This window comes from Neomonachus schauinslandi, chromosome 10 (genome assembly GCF_002201575.2).
Source record: "Neomonachus schauinslandi chromosome 10, ASM220157v2, whole genome shotgun sequence".
NCBI lineage: Eukaryota > Metazoa > Chordata > Mammalia > Carnivora > Phocidae > Neomonachus > Neomonachus schauinslandi.
The window spans coordinates 16,011,420-16,036,681 of record NC_058412.1 but is presented as its reverse complement, the minus strand read 5'-3'; the positions used below and the strand labels follow the sequence as shown (position 1 = coordinate 16,036,681).

General features: G+C 42.0%; 1 protein-coding gene across 1 annotated transcript in view; it reads left to right on the top strand.

Moving 5' to 3' along the window:
• Nucleotides 1–17,206, top strand: part of APOB (apolipoprotein B) — a 37,749-nt gene extending 20,543 nt beyond the window's left edge. Inside the window, exons 20-29 of the mRNA XM_021697339.2 lie at nt 521–642; nt 2,378–2,588; nt 3,336–3,511; nt 3,635–3,822; nt 4,300–4,445; nt 5,431–5,804; nt 6,350–13,519; nt 13,919–14,033; nt 14,137–14,320; nt 15,265–17,206. Of these exons, the coding sequence (XP_021553014.1) occupies nt 521–642; nt 2,378–2,588; nt 3,336–3,511; nt 3,635–3,822; nt 4,300–4,445; nt 5,431–5,804; nt 6,350–13,519; nt 13,919–14,033; nt 14,137–14,320; nt 15,265–16,896 (10,318 nt within the window). The 3' untranslated portion in view covers nt 16,897–17,206. The remainder of the gene's footprint in view (nt 1–520; nt 643–2,377; nt 2,589–3,335; nt 3,512–3,634; nt 3,823–4,299; nt 4,446–5,430; nt 5,805–6,349; nt 13,520–13,918; nt 14,034–14,136; nt 14,321–15,264) is intronic.
• The last annotated feature ends 8,056 nt before the right edge of the window (nt 17,207–25,262 follow it).

Genomic DNA, 25,262 nt, shown 5'->3' with positions numbered 1-25,262 from the left:
AAGGTGATTCTAGCACACTCCCTCCAGGGAGCTAAAGCCATTGCCCATGAGAAATATTCCTTTGAAAGCATCTCTTTATAGATGGTGTCCCTCTTTTCACCCGTATGCATTAGAGGGTGTAATCACAGCACAGATTCCAATTTGCTCCTAATTCAGTGTCCAGGTTTCTGAGCCTCCAGACACATTAGCTGGACTTTTCCTGGAGCCCCCTGATGTGTTCGAAGCGTCAGCCCCACAAAGAGTGGGGGCTCTTTGTCCTCAACTCTCTCCGCTTCCACTCTTTCTTCTCAGCTTTGCTGATACAATCAGCCAACTCCCGCTCAGTTTGTCCAAACACCCTGGGGTTTCCCCTGGCCTTGGGCTCTTGGAGGGACTGAAAGGGATCAGTTAGGGACAAGAGACGATATTAAAATAAGGACCGTATTTTGGTTGCCATGGAGGCTGGGTTGTTTTGGGGGTGGTTAACATCATCACTGAAAGCTCTGACATTGTGCACCACATTACACTGTGATATCTTTAGATTTGAACTGGAACTGAAGCCCACGGGAGAAGTAGACCAGTATTCTGCCAGTATAACCCACGAACTGCAGCAAGAGGCCGGAGACCTGGTGGACATACTAACCTTTGTAACTCAGACAGAAGGCAAGTATCTAGAAAGGGCTCCGCCATCTCTGCCTCAGTCTCAGGTCCAGGACTCACAAGGAGGACTGATTAATTTAATGTATTTAACAAATTTATTGAATGCCTGAAAGGTGTCAGGCCACTTCTAAGAACTGAGGCTAGAACAATAAACAGTGGTGATAAACTCTGCCCACATACTGTTTACAGCCAACAGCCAAACAAGTAAATATTCAGAATGCCAGATTGGTGCTGGGGAGAAAAATAGAGCATAAAGGAGAAAGGGTGGAGGAAGACAGTGCCATTTGACATGATAAGGGAAAATGTCACTGGTAAAAGAACATTAAAAAGAGACTTGAAGGAGATAAGGGCATAAGCCATATGGAAAGAGTGTTACAGGCTGAGGGGCTCATAGGTACAAAGGCCCTGAGGCAGGTATATGGCTGCCAGGTTGGAAGAAGAGGAAGGAAGCTGATGTGACTGAAGAGGAGAGATCAGGGAGGAATATGGTAGAAGATGAGGTCACAGAGATAGGGGGAAGTAGGGGAAGGATGGGCTTGTAGGCCATGGCAAGGACATTGGCTTTTACTGTGAGTGAACTAGGAAGTCACTGGAGAGTTTTCATGATCTGTCCCTGTCCCCCTAAAGTCTTCAACTCAAAGAAACTAGTATATGGGCTATTACAGTGATCCAGACCAGAGATATGGGTGCTTTGGATTAGAGCAGTGGCAAAAGAGATCTAAGAAGTAGTTGGATTCTGGACATATTTCGAAGTTTAGGCTTCTCAGGATTTGCTGATAAGGTAAGTATTGAATGTAAGAGAGAAAATGGAATCAGGATGGCCCTAAGTTTTTTGGCCTGAGCAACTGAGGAGTGGAGTTGCCATTTACCCAGATACAAAAAGGCTGGTGGAGAAGCAGGTTTTAGGGGATGGGGTAAACTTAGACATTCACTTTGGAAGATCTTTTAATGTGGGAATAGTATGTCACAAAATTAAATGAGAAAAACAAAACCCACAGGAAAGGGGGTGCATGCTGAAAAAAAGGTCACATAACAACTTTCCAAAGGTGTAAAATGGGCACACCTGTGAATTGGAGAAAGCCTAGGAATCTCGTGACAAAGGAAAGAGAAGTCTGGAAGAGGGGAAGCCAGGGCTGGGGTGGCTGGAACCAGGAAGGGTGTCCCAGGTAGAGAGTCATGTATAGATGTCATGTCTGCCTGGCACAGAAGAACTTCGAGCCTTTGTTGTTCCCTGACTACGCCAAGTGTTTCCCATGTCAGACCTTTGCATTCCAGGTCCCAGTGCCTGGAATGCTCTCCCCCCAGAACATGGCATGGCTCAGACCCTCTCTTCATTCGGGTCTCTGCCCATACATTGCCTTATCAGAGAGAACTCTGACCACCACACAGGAAATAGCACCTCTCTATCCCTCTCTTTCTTGTCTTCTTCAGTTTTACTTTTCTTCATGAAATCTAGTATCATCTGACATGCTTGTTTATTGTCTGTACACCCCCCCCACTAGAATGTAAGCTCCACGAGGGCAAGGACTCCCTAGTGCCAAGAGCAGTGCCAAACACACGACAGGCAATCAATAAATATTTGCAGAGTGAACAAATGTGTAAGTTAGAAATTTAAGGTAAAATCCTAAACTGTGTGCTCATCTGAGCCATTGAATGCTGAGGATTTCTCTGCCTTTTCCTCTCCTTCCTTCCTAAACATAGCTTCTGTTCCTTGATTCTCTTGTACACACCTTTTCAGGTGCAAAGCACACTGAAGCTACTATGATGTTCAAATATAACCATCAGCGTAGGACTTTGTCCAGTGAAATCCAAATTCCAGATTTTGACGTTGACCTTGGGACAATCCTCAGAGTTAGTGATGAATCTACTATGGAAAAAAAGTCTTACAAGCTCACTGTGGACATTCAGAACAAGAAAATCACTGAGGTCACTCTCACTGGCCACATAAGGTATGGAAGGCTTGGGGTGATCTGACCTGAACTGCAGGCCCAAAACTGACCAAACCAGGGCACCTGGGTGGCTCGGTCAGTTAAGCATCTGCCTTTGGCTCAGATCATGATCCCAGGGTCCTGGGATTGAGCCCCATATCAGGCTCCCTGCTCAGCGGGAAGCCTGCTTCTCCCTCTACCTCTGCCCGCCGCTCCCCCTGCTTATGCTCTCTCTCTCAAATAAATAAATAAGTCTTTTTTAAAAATTGGGGAAAAAACTGAGCAAACTAGGGGCATCCCCAGTCTGTGGTCCAAGAGGCAGATAGAGCCCTCAATATTCTGACCCTCTGCACGTGTCCAGTTGGATCTTCCTACCATTCACTGGATAGTTACTATTCATCAGGTACTGTGCTGGCTGCTCTAAAGGAATTATCTCAGTTCTCATAATAAACTGCAACATAGATACGAGTTTCCCTGTTTTGTAGATAAGAAAATGGTAGCTCAGAGGGGTTAAATAATTTGGCCAAAGCAGTAGAGCTAGTAAATGGTACAGACGGATTCAAACAGTTTTTGAAAATCATTTGTTTCTCCCATATCACCCTGGAAAGTCCTAAATTTGTGCCAAAGTCGGCTTCAGAAGTTAATGAGCTCATTTTCGGAACCGTTCGTGTCCCTCATTTTTGTCGCCACCAATGACGCTGCTGCTTAATCCTACGTATCTCCTTGGGATGGATAGTCGTGGAGGTCAAATGATTTTCTTTTCAATAGCTATGACAGAAGGGAAGAAGGCAAAATCAAAGGTGTTATTTCCATACCCCGTCTGCAAGCAGAAGTCAGAAGTGAAATCCTTACCCAGTGGTTTCCCACAAAACTACTCCTCCTAATGGACTCATCCGCTACGGCTTATGGCTCAACAGTTTCCAAGAAGCTGGTATGGCTTTATGGTATGTACCTCCTCTCCCCATGAGTGCTTCCAAAGGCACTGTGGACATGAGTGTGTTGTTGAGAGCCATGGGTTAAGGGCTAACCTGGTACTATGGATGACTATTTCACATGTGCACTTTCAGATGAAGAGAAGATTGAATTTGAATGGAACACAGGCACCAACGTGGATACCAAAAAAGTGGCTTCTAATTTCCCCGTGGACTTCTCTGATTATCCTAAAAGCTTGCATACGTATGCCAATAGTCTCTTGGATCACAGAGTTCCTCAAACAGACATGACTTTCCGACACATGGGTTCCAAATTAATAGTTGTAAGTATAAATCAGTCAGTCAATAAATACATGGTTATAAGGACTAATTACATACTCAACCCTGAGTGAGGTGAAGGAGAGTATCCAAAGATGGATAAGGTATGCTTCCTACCTCAGGGAATTCCTGGGGAGCAAATAAATATTCGTGCATGGTTAGTTACCCAGTTACACAAGGCCCTATGTGATAAATACCATATAAATACTACTAAGCAGAAAAGTTTACTGTGCCTATAATATCAAAGGAAGCTTCAAGACCCTGGCTAGGAGTTTGACTATGTTATATATTCTTTTTATAAAACACAGGAAGAGATCAATGACTAGCACCCAAAATTCATAATTTTCTATGATTTCTTTTTAACTTTCAGTGCATCATTCTACTTAATGATTCATCTGTCAAATATAGATTATCACCTGATGTTAATTGTACTTTGAGGCCCCTCCATACCCATTGCTCTAAAAGCTTCTTTTATTTTGTAGGCAACAAATACATGGCTTCAGAAGGCATCTAAGAGTCTTCCTTTTGCCCAGAATTTGCAAGATCACCTCAGTGGCCTAAAAGAATTGTACCTCCAGAAAATAGGATTGCCAGACTTCCACATCCCACAAAACCTCTTCTTGAAAAGGTTAAAAAAAAAAACAAAACACACACACACACACACAGAAAAAAGAACACAGAAAAATTTCTTGAACCATGAAAAGTAAATGGCAAGTTTTACTTAGCATAATTTAGACTCTTTTTAAATTTACCTTTTTAAGAGAAATAATTGAAGCATCTTAAGGAGATTGATAACTCTCACAGAAACACAATGGCATTTTTGCATTATTGGACATGGGGTCTGAACATGAACACCAATCGAGTCAGAAAGAGCCTAAGAAAGTAATTGGAGGATTCTGGTACATTCACACAAAGAGGTTTTATGCACTGCAACCTGAATCTGAAAGCCATCTAGTTTTCCTCCATCATAAGTGAACTATCGTAATAGTCCGCTATATGTGCATAGTATTGAAAAGATTACAAAGGGCTTTTAGGTATCTGAGGCCAGCTCTGTGAGATCAGCAGAAAGGGTACCATTATCCTCACTATACAGATAACATCACTGAGACTCAGAGAGGCATAGACACAGAGCATCACCACTCAGTGGAAGCTAAAACTACAGCCTAAGATTACTGTTCCCCACACCACACTCTTTTCACATACCCAGTTGTCTCATTTCAGTTTAGCAAATAGGAAGTATCGAGTGTCACATGTGCGTAAAATGCTGCACTAGGTGCAGTGAGAATATAAAAACCAGGTAAGGTGTCATCCTTCCTCCCAGGAAGAGCATGTAGGCACTGACAAGTGAACCAGCTAATTATGTGAGCAGAATTGCAGTGTGTTCTTTGAGATAGACACAAGGGACTGGCTCTTGGAAGGGTTTTGAATGGATTTGAGTGTTGGATGGATGGAGGTGAAAAGCACGATTCTGGACACAGGGAGCAGCATGAGGAAAAGCATAGTGTGGGTTTGGGAATGGGGTACATGCACCACTGCTTGGAAGGTCAGAGAGCAGGGAACTTTGGGTTCTTGATTTCTGACTGTGGGGACGTTGTCTTTGCTCTTCATTTTAGTGACGGCCGGGTCAAATACACATTGAACAAGAACATTGTGAAAATTGATATTCCTTTGCCTTTTGGTGGAAAATCCTCCAAAGATCTAATGATGTTAGAGACTATTCGGACACCAGACCTCAACTTCAAGTCCATAAGTTTCCACTTGCCGCCTTGGGAATTCCAAATCCCCACCTTTACCATTCCCAAGTTGTATCAACTGCGAGTGCCTCTCTTGGGGGTTCTAGACCTCTCTACAAATATCTACAGCAATTTGTACAACTGGTCCGCCTCCTACACTGGCGGCAACACCAGCACCAACCACTTAAGGCTTCAGGCTCGGTACCACATGAAGGCTGACTCTGTGGTTGACTTGCTGTCCTACAGTGTGCAAGGTGAGCCATGGTCGGGCAGAGGGTACACAGGGCTAATTCATTGCAGACTCTGATGGGATAGCCTCGTCTGGGAAGGAAAAGACTCGGGCTTTCTTACAGATATTTTCCTTGCTGTTTAGAAGCCTATTCATTCATTCATTCATTCATTCATTCATTCAACTAATAGAAATATTTATTAAATGTATAATATGTACCAAGCATTCTACATGGGCAACAACAGAGAAAGCAGACAGCTAAACTGGTAATGAAAATTCAGCATAGGAGGTGCTATGATAGGGTATAATGGAAAAGTATAAGGCACAGAGAAGCACTTGATAAGGGAACCCAACAAAATCTGTGGTGGTCAGGGAAGCCTTTTGCTGTCAGATTTTACACTTGTGTCATGGATGGAGGAAGTTCCTCTCGCACAACTAACCCAGATCAGGGGGACTTTATTTATTTGCGGGGGGTGGGGGGATACTTTATTACTGAAAGACTTTCAACATAGAAATTGCTCTGGGAATTTATTATTTAATTTAACTAATGTGTTTTAATTTTTATGTCAGGATCTGGAGAAACAACCTATGACCACAGGAATATGTTCACATTATCATGTGATGGGTATCTACGCCACAAATTACTGGACTCAAATATGAAATTCAGTCACGTGGAAAAAATTAGAAATAATCCAGCCTCGAAAAGTTTGCTGACATTTGACGCTTCTAGTGCCTGGGGACCTCAGATATCTGCTTCAGTACATTTGGACTCAAAAAAGAAACATCATTTGTATGTCAAGGAAGCCAAGATTGATGGGCAGTTTAGAGTCTCTTCATTCTATGCTAAGGGCACATATGGCCTGTCTTACCAGAGGGATTCTACCACTGGCCAGTTAAGTGGAGAGTCCAACCTGAGGTTTAACTCCTCCTACCTCCAGGGCACCAACTACATAACAGGAAGATATGAGGATGGAACTGTCTCCTTAACCTCCACCTTGGATCTGCAAGATGGCATCATTAAAAATGCTGCTTTCCTGAGATATGAGAACTATGAGCTGACCCTGAAATCAGACACCAATGGGAAGCATGAGGATTTTGCCACTTCTAACAAAGTAGATATGACCTTCTCTAAGCAAAATGCATTGCTGCGTTCTGAGTATCAGGCTGATTACAAGTCATTGAGATTCTTCAGCCTGCTTTCTGGATCACTAAATTCCCATGGCCTTGAATTAAATGCTGATATTTTGGGCACTGACAAAATTAATAGTGGTGCTCACAAAGCAACACTAAGGATTGGCCAAGATGGAATGTCTACCAGTGCAACTACCAACTTGAAGTATAGCCCTCTGGTGCTGGAGAATGAGCTGAATGCAGCGCTGGGCCTCTCGGGGGCATCTCTGAGATTAACAGCGAATGGCCGCTTCAGGGAACACAATGCAAAATTCAGTCTGGATGGAAAAGCTGCCCTCACAGAAGTATCATTGGGAAGTGCTTATCAGGCCATGATTTTGGGTGTCGACAGCAAAAATGTTTTCAACTTCAAAATCAGTCGGGAGGGCCTGAAGCTTTCAAATGACATGATGGGATCTTATGCTGAGATGAAGCTTGACTACACGAACAACCTGAATATTGCAGGGTTATCACTGGACTTCTCTTCAAAACTTGACAACATTTACAGCTCTGACAAGTTTTATAAGCAAAATGTTAATGTACAGCTACAACCCTATTCTCTTGTAACTACTATAAACAATGACCTGAAATTCAGTGCTCTGGATCTGACCAACAGTGGGAAATTACGACTAGAACCCCTGAAGCTGAATGTGGGTGGGAACATAAAAGGAGTCTACCAAAACAACGAAATAAAACACATCTACACCATTTCTTACGCTGACTTATCAGCAAGTTATAAAGCAGACACCGTAGCTAAAGTGCAGGATACAGAGTTCAGCCATCGGCTTAACACAAACATCGCCGGGCTGGCTTCAGCTATCGACATCAGTACAAACTACAACTCGGACTCACTCCATTTCAGCAACGTTGTTCACTCTGCCATGGCCCCATTTACAATGACCATCGATGCACATACAAATGGCAATGGGAAACTGAGTCTCTGGGGAGAGCATACTGGGCAGCTGTATAGCAAATTCCTGTTGAAAGCAGAACCTCTGGCCCTTACCTTCTCTCATGATTACAAGGGATCCACAAGCCACCATCTCCCATTGAAGAGCAGTATCGGTACTGCTCTTGATCACAAAGTCAGTGTCCTGCTTACTCCGGCTGAACAGACAGGCACCTGGAAACTCAAGACCCAGCTGAACAGAAATGAATACAGCCAGGACTTCGATGCTTACAATAATAAAGACAAAGTTGGTGTGGAGCTTAGAGGACAAGCCCTGGCTGACCTCACCATGCTAGACTTCTCGATTCAAGTGCCATTTTTACTCAGTGAACACACCAACATAATTGACACTTTAGGGATGAGGGATGCTATTGGCCAGCCCCAAGAATTCAGTGTTGTTGCTTCTGTAAAATATGATAAGAATCAAGATGTCCACACCATCAACCTCCCATTCTTTGAAATCCTGCCAGAATATTTTGAGGAGAAACGAATGGTGATTATAACAGCACTGGAAACCATACAGAGAGAACTGAAACTCATCAATGTTGATCAGTTTGTGAAGAAATACAGAACAGCCTTGGACAAGCTCCCACAGCAAGTCGATGGTTATCTGAATGCACTCAACTGGGAGAGACAAGTTTTGAGTGCCAAGGAGAAACTAACTGCTCTCACAGAGAATTATAGAATTACAGAAAATGATCTACAAATCGCATTGGACAATACCAAAATCACCCTTAATGACAAACTGTCTCAACTAAAAACATATGTGATACAATTTGATCAGTATATTAATGATAATTATGATTTACATGATTTTAAAACAGCTATTGCTAAGATTATTGATCAAATCATTGAAAAACTGAAAATTCTTGATGAACATTATCATATCCATGTAAATTTAGTAAAAACAATCCATGATGTGTATTTGTTTATTGAAAAGACTGATTTTAACAAAATTGGAAGTAGTACTGCATTTTGGATTCAAAATGTGGACACTAAGTATAAAATCAAAATCCAGATACAAGAGAAATTGCAACAGCTCAAGACACAGATTCAGAATATAGACATCCAGCACCTTGCTGAACAGTTAAAACAACAGGTCGAGGCTACTGATGTCAGAGTTCTTTTACATTGGTTGAGAATTACAGTTGAGCATGTCAAATACTATGTTATAAATCTTATGGAAGATTTTGAAGTAGCTGAGAAAATCAATGCGCTTGGAGCCATGTCCCATCAGTTAATTAAGATGTATGAAATAGACCAACACATCCAGGTTTTAGTGGATAAATCAGTACAGTTGGCCCACCAATATAAGTTGAAGGAGACTGTTCAAAAGCTAAGCAATGTCCTACAACAAGTTAAGATAAAAGATCACTTTGAGAAATTGGTTACATTTATTGATAATGCTATCAAGCAACTTAAAGCATTGTCTTTTAAAAAAATCATTGAACAAGTAAACAGATTCCTTGACATGTTGGTAGAGAGATTAAGGTCATTTGATTACCACCAGTTTGTAGATGAAACCAATAACAAAATCCGTGAGGTGACCCAGAGACTCAATGGTGAAATCCAGGCCCTGGAACTTTCACAGAAAGCTAAAGCACTGACACTGTTTGTAGAGGACATCAAGGGCACGGTCTCAATCCATCTGGAACACCTAAAGGGCACCCAAATAAACCTATTCTTCGATTGGTTGCAGGAGACTTTAAATTCAACATCTTTCATCTACATGAGAGAAAAATTCCAAGAGACCCTAGAAGATATACGAGACCGGGTGTATCAAATGGACATTCAGTGGGAAATTCAACGGTACCTGTCCCTGGTCAGCCAGGTTTACAGCACGCTTGTCACTTACATTTCTGACTGGTGGAGTCTCACCGCTAAGAACCTCACTGACTTTGCAGAACAGCATTCTATCCAAGACTGGGCTGAGAACCTGAAAGCCTTGGTAGAACAAGGGTTCACTGTTCCTGAAATCCAGACCACCTTCGGAACCATGCCTGCCTTTGAAGTCAGTCTCCGTGCTCTTCAGGAAGCTACGTTTCAGACTCCGGACTTCATAGTCCCCCTGACAGATCTGAAGGTTCCGTCAGTTCAGATCAATTTCAAAAGGTTGAAAGAAATAGAGATGCCATCCAAGTTTGCCACACCAGAATTTACTGTCCTTAATACCTTCCACGTGCCTTCCTTTACAATTGACTTGGTAGAAATAAAAGCAAAGATCATCAGAACCATTGACCAAATGCTGCACAGTGAGCTGCAGTGGCCAGTTCTGGAAGTGGACCTGAGGGACCTGATGGAGGTAGACACCATTCTTGCTAGCATCACTCTGCCAGACTTCCATTTGCCAGAAATCAAAATTCCAGAATTCATACTCCCAAATCTCGATTTTAAAGATTATCAGGTTCCTGACCTTCACATACCAGAATTCCAGCTTCCCCGCATGTCACCCACAGTTGTAGTCCCTACCTTTGGCAAGCTTCATAGCATTTTGAAAATCCAGTCTCCCCTTTTCACATTAGATGCAAATACTGACATTCAGAATGTAACTACTTCAGGGAACAGGGCAGAGATCACAGCTTCCGTCATCGCCAAAGGAGAGTCCAAATTAGAAGTTCTCAATTTTGATTTTCAAGCCAACATGCAGCTTTCAGGCCCTGAGATTAATCCACTGGTTATGAAGCAATCCATGAGGCTCTCCAGCAAGTACCTGAAAACAGAGCACGAGAGTGAAGTGCTGTTTTTTGGAAATACTATTGAGGGAAAATCAAACACAGTGGCAGGTTTACACACAGAAAAAAACACACTGGAGCTTAGTCATGGTGTGCTCGTCAGGATAAACAATCAGCTTACCTTGGACAGCAACACAAAGTACTTCCACAAATTGAACATCCCCAAACTGGACTTTTCCAGCCAGGCTGAGCTGCGTAATGAAATCAAGACCCTGTTGGAAGCTGGACACATAGCATGGAATTCTTCTGGAATAGGGTCATGGAAATGGGCCTGCCACACATTCTCAGATGAAGGAGCACATGAATCACAAGCTAGCTTTATTATAGAAGGACCCATTGCTTCCTTTGGATTGTCTAATAAGATCAACAGCAAACACCTAAGATTAAGCCAAAACTTCGTTTATGAATCTGGCTTCCTCGACTTTTCTAAATTTGAAATCCAGTCACAGGTTGAATCCCAACATGTGGGGCGCAGTGTTCTAGCCGCTAAAGGCACAGCACTGCTTGGAGAAAGGAAGGCAGAGATAACTGGCAACCATGATGCTCATTTAAATGGAAAAGTTATTGGAACTTTAAAAAATTCTCTTTTCTTTACAGGACAGCCATTTGAGATTACTGTATCCACGAACAATGAAGGGAATTTGAAAGTTAGTTTTCCATTAAAATTGATAGGGAAGGTAGACTTCCTGAATAACTATGCATTGTTTTTGAGTCCTAGTGCCCAGCAAGCAAGTTGGCAAGCAAGTGCCAGGTTCAATCAGTATAAGTACCGTCAGAATTTCTTTGCTGGAAACAATGAGAACAGCACTGAGGCCCACATAGGAATAAATGGAGAAGCTAACCTGGATTTCCTCAACATTCCTTTGACAATTCCTGAAATGACTGTACCATACACAATGCTCACAACTCCCCAGGTGAAAGATTTCTCCTTGTGGGAGAAAACAGGCTTGAAGGATTTCTTGAAGACAACAAAGCAATCATTTGATTTAAGTGTAAAGGCCCAGTGTAAGAAAAACAAAGACAAGCATATCATCCCAATTCCTATTTATGCAAAAGATTTCCAGGTACTGAGTACCCCAAATGATATTTTCATTCCAGCCATGGGCAATGTTACCTATGACTTTTCTTTTAAATCAGGCGTCATCACGCTGAATACCAATGTTGGACTGTATAACCAGTCAGATATTGTTGCTCATTTCCTAACTTCCTCTTCTTCTGTTACTGATGCACTGCAGTACAAATTAGAGGGCACCTCAAGTTTGACGAGGAAAAGAGGCTTGAAGCTAGCCACAGCTTTGTCTCTAACTAACAAATTCGTGGAAGGCAATCATGACAGTACTATTAGTTTGACCAGGAAAAACATGGAGGCATCAGTGACAACATCTGCAAAAGTCCAAATTCCCATTTTGAGAATGAATTTCAAGCAAGAACTTAATGGAAATACCAAGTCGAAGCCTACTGTCTCTTCATCCATTGAATTAACGTATGATCTCAACTCCCCTGAACTGTACTCTACTGCCATAGGGACAGTCAACCACAAACTCAACTTAGAGAGCCTCACCTCTTACTTTTCCATTGAGTCATCTACCAAAGGGGGTATCAAGGGTTCAGTACTTTCAAGGGAATATTCAGGAACTATTGCCAGTGAGGCCAGCACTTACTTGAATTCCAAGAGTACTCGGTCTTCAGTGAAGCTGCAAGGGGCTTCCAAAGTTGATGGTATCTGGAACCTTGAAGTAAGAGAAAATTTTGCTGGAGAAGCCACTCTGCAACGCATCTATACCATCTGGGAACACAACACAAAAAACAATTTACAGCTAGAGGGCTTCTTTTTATCATCTGGAGAGCATACAAGCAAAGCCACTCTGGAACTCTCCCCATGGAAAATGTCAGCCCTTGTTCAGGTCCATGCAAGTCAGCCCAGTTCCCTCCTTGAAATCAATTACCTTGGCCAAGAGTTGTCCCTGAATGCTAACACTGAGAACCAGAAGGTCAGCTGGAAAAGTGAGGTCCAGGTTCATTCTGAGTTCTTCCAGAACAACATACAGCTTTCCAATGACCAAGAAGAGGCACGCCTTGACATTGCAAGTTCCTTAAAACTGTCCCTATGGTTCCTCAAAGATATTGTCCTTCCAGTTTATGACAAGAGCTTATGGGACCTCCTAAAGCTGGATGTCACCACCAACATTGATAGGAAACAGTATCTTCATGCTTCAACTGCCGTTGTGTACACCAAAAACCCCAATGGCTATCATTTCTCTGTCCCTGTGCAAGAATTGGCTGATAAATTCATCATTCCCAGACTGAAACTAAGTGGTCTAAATTCAAGTTTTGTCATACCTACATTCCAAGTCCCATTTACAGATCTTCAGGTTCCATCCTACACATTTGATTTCAGTGAAATAAAAATCTACAAGAAGCTAAGCACTTTGCCATTTGCCCTCAATATACCAACACTACCCAAAGTGAAATTCCCCAAAGTTGATGTGTTAACAAAATATTCTGAACCAGAAGACTCCTTGGTTCCCTTTTTTGAGATAACTGTGCCTGCATCTCAGTTAACTGTGTCCCAACTCACCCTTCCAAAAAGTATTTCAGCTGGCAGTGCTATTGGGTATCTAAATGAGGTGGCCAGCAAGATTGCAGACTTTGAGTTGCCAGCCATTACCATACCTGAGCAGACTATTGAGATTCCTTCCCTTAAGTTCTCTGTACCTGCTGGAATTTTTATTCCATCCTTTGGAGGACTGACTGCACATTTTGGGGTGGCCTCTCCCCTGTATAATGCTACTTGGAGTGCTGGTTTGAAAAACAAAGGAGAATACGTTGAAACATTCCTGAATTCCATGTGCAATTCAACCATTCAATTCCTGGAATATGATCTAAATGGTAAGAAAATGTCCTGACTCCTATATGCTCTATATTTGCAATGAGAGTTGTGAATAAATAATTGCATATTTTTGTAAGACTGGAAGTAAAATTACTCTCCATAGCAAAATTTTAAAAAGAGAGAAAGAGAAGGATATATACCCCACGTGTAAAAACCACCCTGCAGAAAACCTACAACATTCAAGGGGAATAGATTCAAAGAAAGTATATATATATATATATTTTGTGATGATCTTAGGACTAATAATGTCTCCTTCTAACTATTTTTGTTAAACATGGACTGCACGTTTCAAACATGTAAAGCATTTGGTTAAGATAGAATTCTCCTGGTTTTCACAATGAAAATATTTATGTCCTGCAGTTATTAATCTAATGAAATATAACATTTCTCCTCTACAGTTGTGGGAACACACAAAATTGAAGATGGCATGTTAGCCTGTAGGATGAAGGGAACGTTTGCACACCATGACATCAGTGCAGAATATAAAGAAGATAGCGAATATCAAAGACTTCAGTATGGAACTTTTATGGAAATCTCATCTCTTTTCAAATCATTGTGATTTTTTTTTTCCATCTCCATACCCTTCATGATGGCTCATCTGCTTTTCTGCTTTCAGGGACTGGAAAAAAGAGATTCGCCTTGACATCACCAGCCCAATATTCACTGATGTCCATTTGCACCACCAACTAAGTAAGAATAGCCTCTTCTCCTCTGTGGCCTCCCCAGCCATAGGCACTGTAGCCTTGGACTTGGAAGACAATGACAGTACCTTAAAATGGAATCTGTACTATCGCCCTCAGGTGAGTCCCATATAATGGGTTACATACCCCAAAAACGGGTAGAGAATTTGAGAAAATCTATTCAATTCAATGCAAAGTATTCTCTCAAGGCTTTCCCAAAGTAGAGGAAACCAAGAAATGAGCAGTTGGAACTTTTTCTCTGAGAAACTACTCTCCAGAATGTACTACAATGATTTTATTGATTTTAATTATTACAGGCACACATGACATCCTATTTCCACTATTATTCTATTACCTTATGGCAAATTTAGAATGATGAGGGTTATACCTCATCACCTAAATCATGAGCAAACTCTGCCCAGTACATTTTTCAGATAAGGGTTTCCGGAGTATCTGAGGCTTCAAAATTTTTCCCCACAATAGAAGCGTTAGCTGAGATATGACAAATTTCTCTCATGTACTTTATAAGCTCTGCCAGGGTCAAATCAAAGATGCCATTAGTAGAGAGGAAGAAGCAATCAAGTTCTACTGCTAAAGTTTGTCACAGGTTTAGAGAATGAATGGCTCCTGATACTGGGATTCTAGGTCTCTGCTAGATGGACTCTGGACTTTTTCCTTTTTGCTACTTCTCCCTTCTCTGAAGTAGTCTTCTCCTGTCTCTTTCTCCACTTTCTCCTCCCCCTCCCCCTCCCCATCTCCCTCTCCCTTTCCTAATTTTCAGTCCTTAGAAGGCCTTAATGTTAAGTGTTACTGTGTAAATGCCATACATAATTTTATACTTCCTGGGACATATGATAAAGAGGAATTAACAACAGTGAACTTTTTTAACCATAAGACAAACACATGAACTGACATATGCAAGATAAATCCCCTTCAGAATATGAAAGATCCTCTGATCTTTACTTTTAACTGTTAATGAAGTTTTAGTGTAGTATATTATGTAATCAGGATAATTGAAAACATGTTTTTTTTGGGTTTTTTTGGTTTTTTTTTTTTGGTTTTAGTCCTCTCTAGATAAAAAACTCAACATATTCAAAACTGAGTGGAGGTACCAGGAATCTGGTGAGAAACGTCAGATCAAAGTCAGCTGGGAAGAGGAGGCAGCATCTGAACTACTAAGCTCTCTCAAAAACAATGTGCCCAAGGCCACGAGGGCTCTTTATGACTATGCTAACAAGTACCACCAGGAGCACACAGGACTCGATCTGAGAGATGCTTCTTTAAAACTGAGAAGAAGTCTGCAGAACAGCGCTGAGTGGGCCTATCAAGGCGCCATGAGGCAGATTGATGAGGCAGACATAGGGCTCCAGAAGGTAGCCAGAAGCACCACTAAAACCTACCAGCAATGGAAGGACAAGGCCCAGGATCTGTACCAGGAACTGTTATTGGCTAAGGGAGACCAAGCTGATTTATGGGGACACCAGAATGAGAAATCTGACAGATTAATAGGAGTTACTCGGGAATACAAAGTCATAGTCAGTCATCAGATTGACTCGTTGATTGATTTCCTGAAGTTAACCAGATTCCAGCTCCCAGGAAAAGCTGGGACATACACTAAAGATGAAGTCTGCACTGTGGTCATGAGGGAAGTAGGGCAGGTGCTGTCCCAGGTATATTCAAAAATCCATAGTGGGTTAGAAATAATGTTTTCCTATTTCCAAGACCTGATGGAGAAATCTGAATTAATCAAGGACCTAGAGATTAAAATTCCTTTTGGTTCACAGACCTTTAAACTAATAGATCTAACCTCAGAGTTTGGGAGACTGTTGATACCTTTATCACAAAAGCTACAGGATATATTTAACAACCTTCAGTCTCTCAAGACTACAGAAATGCTAAGTGATCTTCGGAGCTATTTACAAAGAACTTTCCAAGAGCTAGAAGAAGATATTCAATACTTAAAGGAGGTAAAATCTACTTATTTCATTGATCATATTCAATACAAGATCAACAGAATCTTCAACAAATATATTCCATATGTTTTTCAATACCTGTACCTTAACATTGGCAAGTTTAGTGAACTTGTTGAAAACCAACTTCAGAAAGCTTCTCAACAGTTACAGCAGTACCATCAAATCATAAAGGATCTTCACAAAGAATATGTTGATCCAAGTGTGGTCAGCTGGACAGCAAGGTTTTATGAACTTGAAGAAAAGATCATTAGCTTGCTCAAGAACCTAGTGGATGTCCTTAAGGACTTGCACTCCAATTACACTGTCAGTACTACTATGTTGGTTTCCGAGGTCTCAAGTCAAATTGAGCAGTTTGTGCAGAAAGATATCCAGGAATACCTTAGCATCCTTACCGATGAAGATGGAAAAGGGAAGGAGAAGATTGCAGAGCTTTCTACCAATGCTCAGGAAATAATTAAAAGCTGGGCCATTGCAATGAAGGAAATCATTTCTGATTACCGCCAGCAGTTCAGATATAAACTACAGGATTTTTCAGACCAACTTTCTGATTACTATGAAAAATTCATTACTGAGTCCAAAAGATTGATTGACCTGTCCATTCAAAAATACCACATGTTTCTGAGGTATATCACTGAATTGCTGAAAGAGCTACAATCGGCCACAGTCAATAACATGACCCCCTACATCAAGGTTTCTCCGGGAGAATTTACTATCACTTTCTAATTGTTTATAGCAATTCTCATTCATTCTTCTGTTCCAATTAAACTTTCATATAGTAGGAGACAATTCAAACTGTACGTTTTGATATAACCACACACTGAGCCAGCCTTATGGCAAGCAGCTGACTCTAGGCAGAAGCACATATGACCTGGATCTGTACTGAAGCTGGCATCAGATCTCTGACGGTCTCTCAACTCTGGGAAATAACATTTTTTTTTTTTTGCAAGTTAAAGAAAATCAGGATCTGAGTTATTTTACTAAACTTGGGGGAGGGAGAACAAATAAATGAATTCTTTATTGCGTACTGTAGCACTCAATTTGACTCATTCATATTGAAAAATAGCAAAATGAGGGTATTGATTCAAATGCCTGGCATTTCAAAACTTCTAGAAGAATACACATGGAGTTTAGAGTAATAGAATAAAAGAGGAAAGGGAGAATTTGAGGAGGGAACTATTTTGCCACCTAAAAGATAAAAAAGGTAACTGATATCAGGGATTGTATTTGCCAAGTGAAAAGGAAGAACTATTTGCAAAGGCCTTCACATAATTTGATCCCAAGGAGCAACTTATTTGTCTTTATGTGCCACACAGTCTTCCTCATCCACCAGTCTGCCCTTACCCGGCAAGGTGCCCTATGGGGTTCTGAGATAAACAAACAGGCTCTTTATTTCACTCAGCCTGCCAGGAATGGAGAAAGGATGGCTAGGAAGTCCTGGCCCCATTGCTTCATGATAATAGGGACCTCAGATGTCTCCCTGCAACTTAGCCAGGATCCATTCAAGGCACAGAAAGGAAGGGTGGAAGAGGGAGCATGGGGACATATATTCCTAACATTTCTGAGACCAAGTGTACATTTATGTTCTTGAGATCCCTTATTCCTCCAAATTTAATATCTAACAAGCCCAAGTATAATCAAAACCTAAGGATGCCTCCTGCCACATCCGCTCACCTCAAACTCTTACTTTTAAACCTTGGCAACCTCTGGTCAGAGCTCCAAGCTGAGCTCTAGTAAGGGAAGCCTGCAAAGAACCTGCGAAGCACAACCATCACTAGTATCTTGGGGCTTAGAAGGTGAGCTCTACGTTTCCTTTCAGTGGCACTGAACAACAAAAGAAGGGTGTACCTCTGGGGAATAGGAAATTGGAGATTACCACCCCCTCTGAGTCCTATATGAGGTCGGTTTGGAAATGACTCTTTTTATCCAAAAATACCTTCAACCTTCATTATTTCCTAAAGCCTTCATATTCCCTTGGATTCTTTGGAACTGAGGAGCCAGAAATAGTCCGAGGGAAGTGGAATACATGGTAGTGTATGGATCTGGTACTGAAGGAAAGTCTGTTGGATAATGAATCAATAGATGGATGGACAGACAGATGCATGGATAGATGGATAGATGAATGGACAGATAGTTGAGTGAGTGAATGAGTGGGTAAATGAGGGGTCAATTCCAAATGTGATAGAAGGTGGAAAATTAGGCCCAGGTCCCAGGACATCACATGAGTGGTTCTAGGCACAGCCCCAGAAGAGTTTCCCTGATGAGCTCTGAGTAGCAAGAATGTACTAAGTGCTCAAACTGAAAGGAGGCCTGGAATGGTGGCTTAATTTGGAGGGGAAGGAGGAGTCCAAGGTTTCTGGTATTCATATAATGATATCTGCCTCTAGGGCATAAGAGGAAGAAAAATAGACACAAATTTGAAATGATCATGTAATCACACAGTGCCCACCTGTCCAGTTCCCTCACTGGTATCCCTTTATGAGGTGCTCCTGGATGGCTTAGAATACCTTCATTATGCTCGATACAGTTGGAATAAGGGATACTTGGGAGGGCTTCAACTTTGCTTGATTTCTTCTTTGGTTGTCTACCATAAATCAGGATACTTCCCTGGGTTCAATTACTGGCTACATTCCTTACTTGCTTGTAGCTTCGGACTACTTATTTCCCCTCAGTGAGCCTGTTTTCTTAACTATGAAGTGAGGCTAATATCTATCCTGCCTGCCTTTGAAGGGTTGTTCATAAAAAAAAATCAGTTGAAGTAATACATGTGAAAGAGCTTTGCAACCTTTAATGTTGTATAAAAAAAAAAAGTGCCATGATTTTCAGATGATAATTTAAATGAATTTATGGCAAGGAGAAGAAATGGAAGCAGGGAGACCTATCCAGTTCAATGAACAGTCATTAAATGCTTCTATGTGCTAAGCACAAAGGCTCTATAGAGGAAACCAAGGTCAGTAAGATGAAGTTCATAGGTACTTGTCCATCTGTCTATCAAAGGTGGAATGTGTTGTCTTGTGATGGGTATAAAGTACTATGAGGGCTTATAACAGGAAAGAATGGAGAAATTGGAATGAATCTTGAAGATGCATTGACAAGTGATAAGGGAGAAAGGGCATTCTAGATGAAGAAAAACATGTGGAAAGGAAAGGAAGATGGGTGTGTGTGAGAGAGAGACACTGGATCATCTAGTAGCCAGAGCACAGGAAAAGTAAAGGAAGACAGGATTGGAAAGGTAGGTTTGGCAGGATTGCAGAGATCTCGAAAACCAGAGTGAAAGGTAGTACCTTCTTTGCTGGAGAAAGTTTTGGAACAGGAGGAGTGATAGAAGTTGTGACTTAAGAAAACTGCTATGGCAACTCATGTAGGATAAATTGTAATGGGATAAATATGGATACAAAGCTGTGCCAGCATCCAAATAAAAGATGCTAAGTGCCTTAGCCAAGTCATAGTTGCTAAGAATGGTGAGGAAGAGCATCATGAGGGCATATTTGACAGAACCAAGAGGCTGATTGCTTAGAACAGAAGCGATAGGGGCAAAAGCTATCAGAAAGGGAGCTGCCTTGGTAAATCACTGGAACCAAGAATTGAAGAGGGTACAGGAGACACCAGAAGAGCAAGGAAGAAGAATGAATGAAGCAGACTTGAGAGTTATAAAATTTTGAATCTGCATAACCTGAAGAGCTATGGGGCATCCACAGAAACAGGAGGGATGTGTTGGGGGCAGATTATTAGTGTAAGGCATGGACTCATAGACTATCACAACTGGAAAGGGACTATGGTAACTTTCAAGTTGAAGTGGTGTGTCTAAGCAGAAATTACTAGCAGGCTATTAAGCTGGACAGAGGGGCTAGAGAGACAATATTCAAAGGAACAGAGACAAAGAATTTTAACACTGCATTAATTTTATGAACTTATAAGTATCTTTAGAAACTTAACAAAAAACAAAGAGGGTTTTTTTCTTGTACAATTAATTAGGTACTATCTTGAGAGTGAGTCAACAAATACATCTTTTAAAAACATACTGTGAGGTGACATGGAAAATCCTACTATAAACACAGATATTCTTTCTGTAAAACAAATGGCCAACGTTTCAAACCAAAGGAGAAGTGAAATAATGGAGCCCAGCCCAGGTCCCTGGAACTTTGGAAGCATGATCAGGCTGTGTGCTTTAGTTTTACTTCCAGTTCCTGCCTGGAGCAGGGGTGCTATCCCCAGAATAAACCTTGCAATAAATGAGTTCACTGGGAGTGGGCACCACCAGGTGCATTTAGAGCAATCTCCATTTTCTTTGCTTTTCACTTGAAGGCTGGTTAGTTGAGAAGCCCAATGGCTCTTTACTGGTGAGATGAGCAAAGCCCCCCCTGCCCCGACTTCTTATTCTAGGTCCCCCTTCTGGCTCTAATTTATGACTTAGTCCCCATTCAGTCAGAGAAGGGGCCAACCTAGCCCTCAAACAGGGCCTGCAATATGGGAGCCAGAGTGGCCAAACAGATGTTCCCTCTAAAAGTGTCTAATAACCAGAGATAAACATGCAGAAAAAGACCACTACCTCTTAGCTCATCTCTTTGTCTTGCTGTTTCACATTAAGAGGTAAGCTACAACTCTCTTCGAAGTTATTTGGGTGGTCACCAACAAATAACATTCCAGTTCCTCATAAAAGTTAGTGGGGTAGGTGCACATGTTTCTGCGAGGAAAGGGCCCTGCCTTCTCCTCCTACACAAACTGGCTTATGCCCTCTTCAGGTCTGAGCAGTGCTGCAGGTCAGCAATGCCCGGGACACCAGGCGCTAAGCTCTGACCCCTGTGTCAATTTTACACCTTCGACTGGCACCACTGAAGCCCAGTTTCAGGTGAGAGGGATAACTCAGGCCTGGGAGGTGGTCTGGTCCATGAGCGGTAGATTCGTGTCCCCACCCTTGTTTTTAAGCTATGGGTAGGACCATGGCTGTGCTGCATGAGCTCTAAGCTACACTGAGCGGAGGAGTTCAGAGTTGAGACTCGAGAGAGTAGCCTGAGGGAAGGGTAATCGGTGAACAACCCAGCTCCACCAACTCCCCCTGGTTCTCCAAGTGCACACCACCCCTTCTCAGCTGGCATGTTGGTCCCTGTAACGCAGGGGGTGCCAGGACAGCTCCAGGAGCCTTATAGCAGGCCTGGGCTAGCTTGATGGGACCTGTGGTCATTAGAGCACTTCTGGAATTGCAGGAGGTACTAGAAGATCATAGAAACTCACTCACAGTAAGAAAACAACTCACAGTAAGAATAGGACAGTGTGCTGCCTGTAGCCCTACTTCGCTGACGTAGGGAATCCTGCGGCAGCCTGTACTTGTCTCTTTTCACAAGAACGCCTAAGCATTGGGGCCAAATGCAGGCTTCGCTGTGGGTAGGTTCTGTAACCTCAGGAAAGTTACTTGGTTTTTCTAGTTTCATCTTTAAAATGGAAATCATGAAAGAATACGTGGCTCAACCTGAGCAGTAGTAGAAAGTGGTTTCCTCTTATTCATAGGGTTGTAATGAAGATCAAATGAGAGAATGTAGAGGTGCCTGGGTGGCTCATTCAGTTATGAATATTCAGGTCATGATCTCAGGGTCCTGGGATCAAGCCCCACATTAGGCTCCCTGCTCAGTGGGGAGTCTGCTTCTCCCTCTACCTCTGCCCCTCCTCCCCATGGTCGATCTCTTATAAATAATTAAATTAAATTAAATTAAATTAAATTAAATTAAATTAAATTAAATGAGGGAATGTATATCAAGTGCCTGGCACATGAAGAGTGGATAAATTAATAGTGTCATATTGACAGAAGTAAAAATGAATGATATATAGTTACAATTATACACAACTATGTAAAGGGATTCACAAATATATTGAGTGAAAAGGTAAGATTAAACACAGCACAACACCCTTCTGATAAAGTTAAAATCAACTAAAACCAAACAATTTGTTTTCTAGAATTATAGTTTTAAAGACAGGGAATGATAAACTCAAGAGTCAGGACAGGTTATATCTGGTGGAGACAGGCAGGGGAAAGGATTGGTATATTAGAGTATTCCAGGAAAATGGAACCAGTAAAATATGAGAGATTTATTATAGGAATTGCTTAAGAAATGGAGGATAAGAAGATGCAGAATCTGCCCTCTGCAAACTGGAAAACCAGGAAAGCTGGTTTTGTTCAGCTGGTGATGTCCAAGTCGGAAGGCCTGAGAATCCAGGGGTTGTTGGTGTAAGTCCTGGTCTGAGTCCAAAGGCCTGAGAACCAGGAGCACTGATGTCCAAGGGGGCGGGAAGGAGAATACAGATGTCCCAGCTCAAGCAAAGGGAGCAAATTCACCCTTCCTTGTTTTATTCAGACCTCAACAGATTGGATGGTGCCAATTCTTACTGGAGAGGGCCATCAACTTTACTCAGTCTGCTGCTTCCAATGCTAATCTCTTCTGGAAACACCCTCACAGACACAACCAGAAACAATGTGTAACCAGATATCTGGGCATCCCTTGGCCCAGTCAAGCTGACACCTACAATGAGCCACCCCAATGGGAGAGGACATTATGAATTATGCCATGTTATTCTTGTGCTGGCTGATGAGTTTTGGGGTGTCTATTATGTTATGAATTACTTTAACTATGTTGTTGATTAGTTATGTAAAACAAAAAACAGAAAAGACAAACCTTTAAGTGCCTGGCACATATTAAGCACTTAATTTATCTTGTGTTTCCCTTTCCCCTTCAGGGTATCAACCTGGGATTTTTGGATGGACAAACCCTCTTTTCAAGAGAAAATCATCTCAAAGAACTCTATGTTAAACATCTTAAAAATAAATAAATAAATAAATTAATTAATTAATTAATTAAATAAGATCAAAACCAAAAAAAGAGAGAGAAAATCATCTCACATCTTCAGTAGCTATTTATTAAGCCCCTTCTCTGGGCCAGGAACTCTCCTAGGCATTCAGGGCACTGCTGAGGGAAGCTGGGGGAGGCCCTCGGTGTGGGAGGGACCCAAATGAAGAGGACTAACAGGGACCCTGGGACCCCCGGGGACCATGGGGACAGGGAGGGAGAAAGGGAGACTAGCTAGAGGGGCCTGGGACAGTCACTTTACCTCTCTGACCATCATTTTCTTCATCTGCAAAATGGGAACTCCACAGTAATGCACTCCAGATGCCCTGAATTAGCCTGGGTCCTCCTGCAATATCTGTACTTTCTTATCTCCACAACTGGCTCTTTTATCCTCACTAGGGAAATCCTTCAAGGCCCAGCAAATAATGTCTCTTAGTCTTCCAAGTCTTCTCCGATCTTCTCCGGAGCACACCCAGGCCATGTGCTTGCATTGGTCTCTTATATCTTGCTGATTCATGTTGCTGCCCCAGACCAAACCCTGAAGTCAACCAGACCATGTGCAACGGGCTTCAGCTAGGGCCTTGTCAGTTTTCTTCTAAGTTTTACCTTATGGCTGGGGAGATGAGGGGCCCATCCCTTCTTGGGGGTTCGCTGAGTTTGCTGAAACAATCATTCCCTTCCATGAAGTCCTGTCAAACAACTCACTCAACACTGGCATGTGCTGTTTGTTAACTGACTAACCATTTCATCGAAGTGGTACTTCAAGGCTTTCCTCTCACAAAAGCATTTGGATGGTAGGAGGAAGAAGCTGAGGATCCATGAGGCTGACTTTGGTCCTTCGAAGGGAGACTATCCAGGTCCTCCAAGGAGGATGTGGCTTTCCTGAGGCTCCCTAACACGTGAATGTCCTGTGAGCTGTTTGCTCCTGTCTGTCTAGGTCTGTCTCCCTGTGCATCCCCCGTTTAACTTTCCCCAGTTAAAAACCCTGTCTGCTCCACCCAACAGAGGAAGACTCTTGTCACCATGGAGTGAAGACCAATTTGACTCTTCCGTGGTTATATCTAGGGAGGGTCTCATGTTTTATAACCAACAGGCCCATTGACCTATTTTCATTTAAGAAAAAGCAAGCAGTCTTCTTACTAGGAAACATTTTGCCTTCCTTTTAGGCTGCATGCAGCCAGCTTTAAAATACTTTTTTTCATCTTTCACAAATAAAACAGGGCAATGACTCATCCTACCATGTTTTTAAAAGAATCTATTGATCTAAAACTCTGCATACAGTTTTCCTGGGACAAGGTAGATTGGTAAAGAGAGGCCCACATGCACTTGCCTTCTCCTAAGAGGTTGAGATGAGAACCTTGCTCAGGGGAAATTAGTAAAGTCTTTGGTTTTGTTCTAAGAGATGGGTCCTATGGATTCAAGTTCCTCATAGCACATTCTTTGCCTATGCCCTTTCTGGGCCTAAAGGAAGGAAACAGATGGGAGAGGGTAGGGGATAGAATTTGGAGAATTTGCAGAATTTCTTTTTATTATTATTATTATGTTCAGTTATGCAGGCAGTTTTCTATCTCAGAGTCACTGAGGTTGTAAGCTGATTGCTGAGCCAACCACAGCCCTGTCTCAGCTTCCATACACATTTACTAGGTTTAATAAAATTTGAGTATTCCCTTTGATAAATCAAAGAATATTTGAAATTTACAATGTACGAGAACCTGGTGGGGAATATTCTTATAAAGCAGTTTCCTCTTATCCTGTGAACCATTCTACCTAAAATGAATCTTCATTGCAGATTTCAGGTTTTTTATGGAGTGTGCTTCAGTCAGCGTCGTACCAATCCAGGTCTTACTGAGGCCACTGGAAGACTGTATGCAGTAAACCCACCTTCACAGCAAGAAGGATTTTGTTCTATTGTTACAGAAATACTTCTAGTCCAGGGAATAATCAATCAAGAAAAATCAAGCAGGATGCCTAGGTGGCTCAGTCGGTTAAGCATCTGCCTTCAGCTCAGGTCATGATCCCAGGGTCCTGGGATCGAGTCCCGCATTGGGCTCCCTGGTCCGCGGGGAGCCTGCTTCTCCCTCTGCCTCTGTCTCTCTCTCTCTGTCTCTCATGAATAAATAAATAAAATCTTAAAAAAAAAAAAGAAAAAGAAAAATCAAGCAAGTTACTTGTGCATTGTCCTCACAGAGGCCTTAGACTGACAGAGGAACAGGAGATGCTTCCTGTCACCTCATCATCCCTGACACATACATGAGA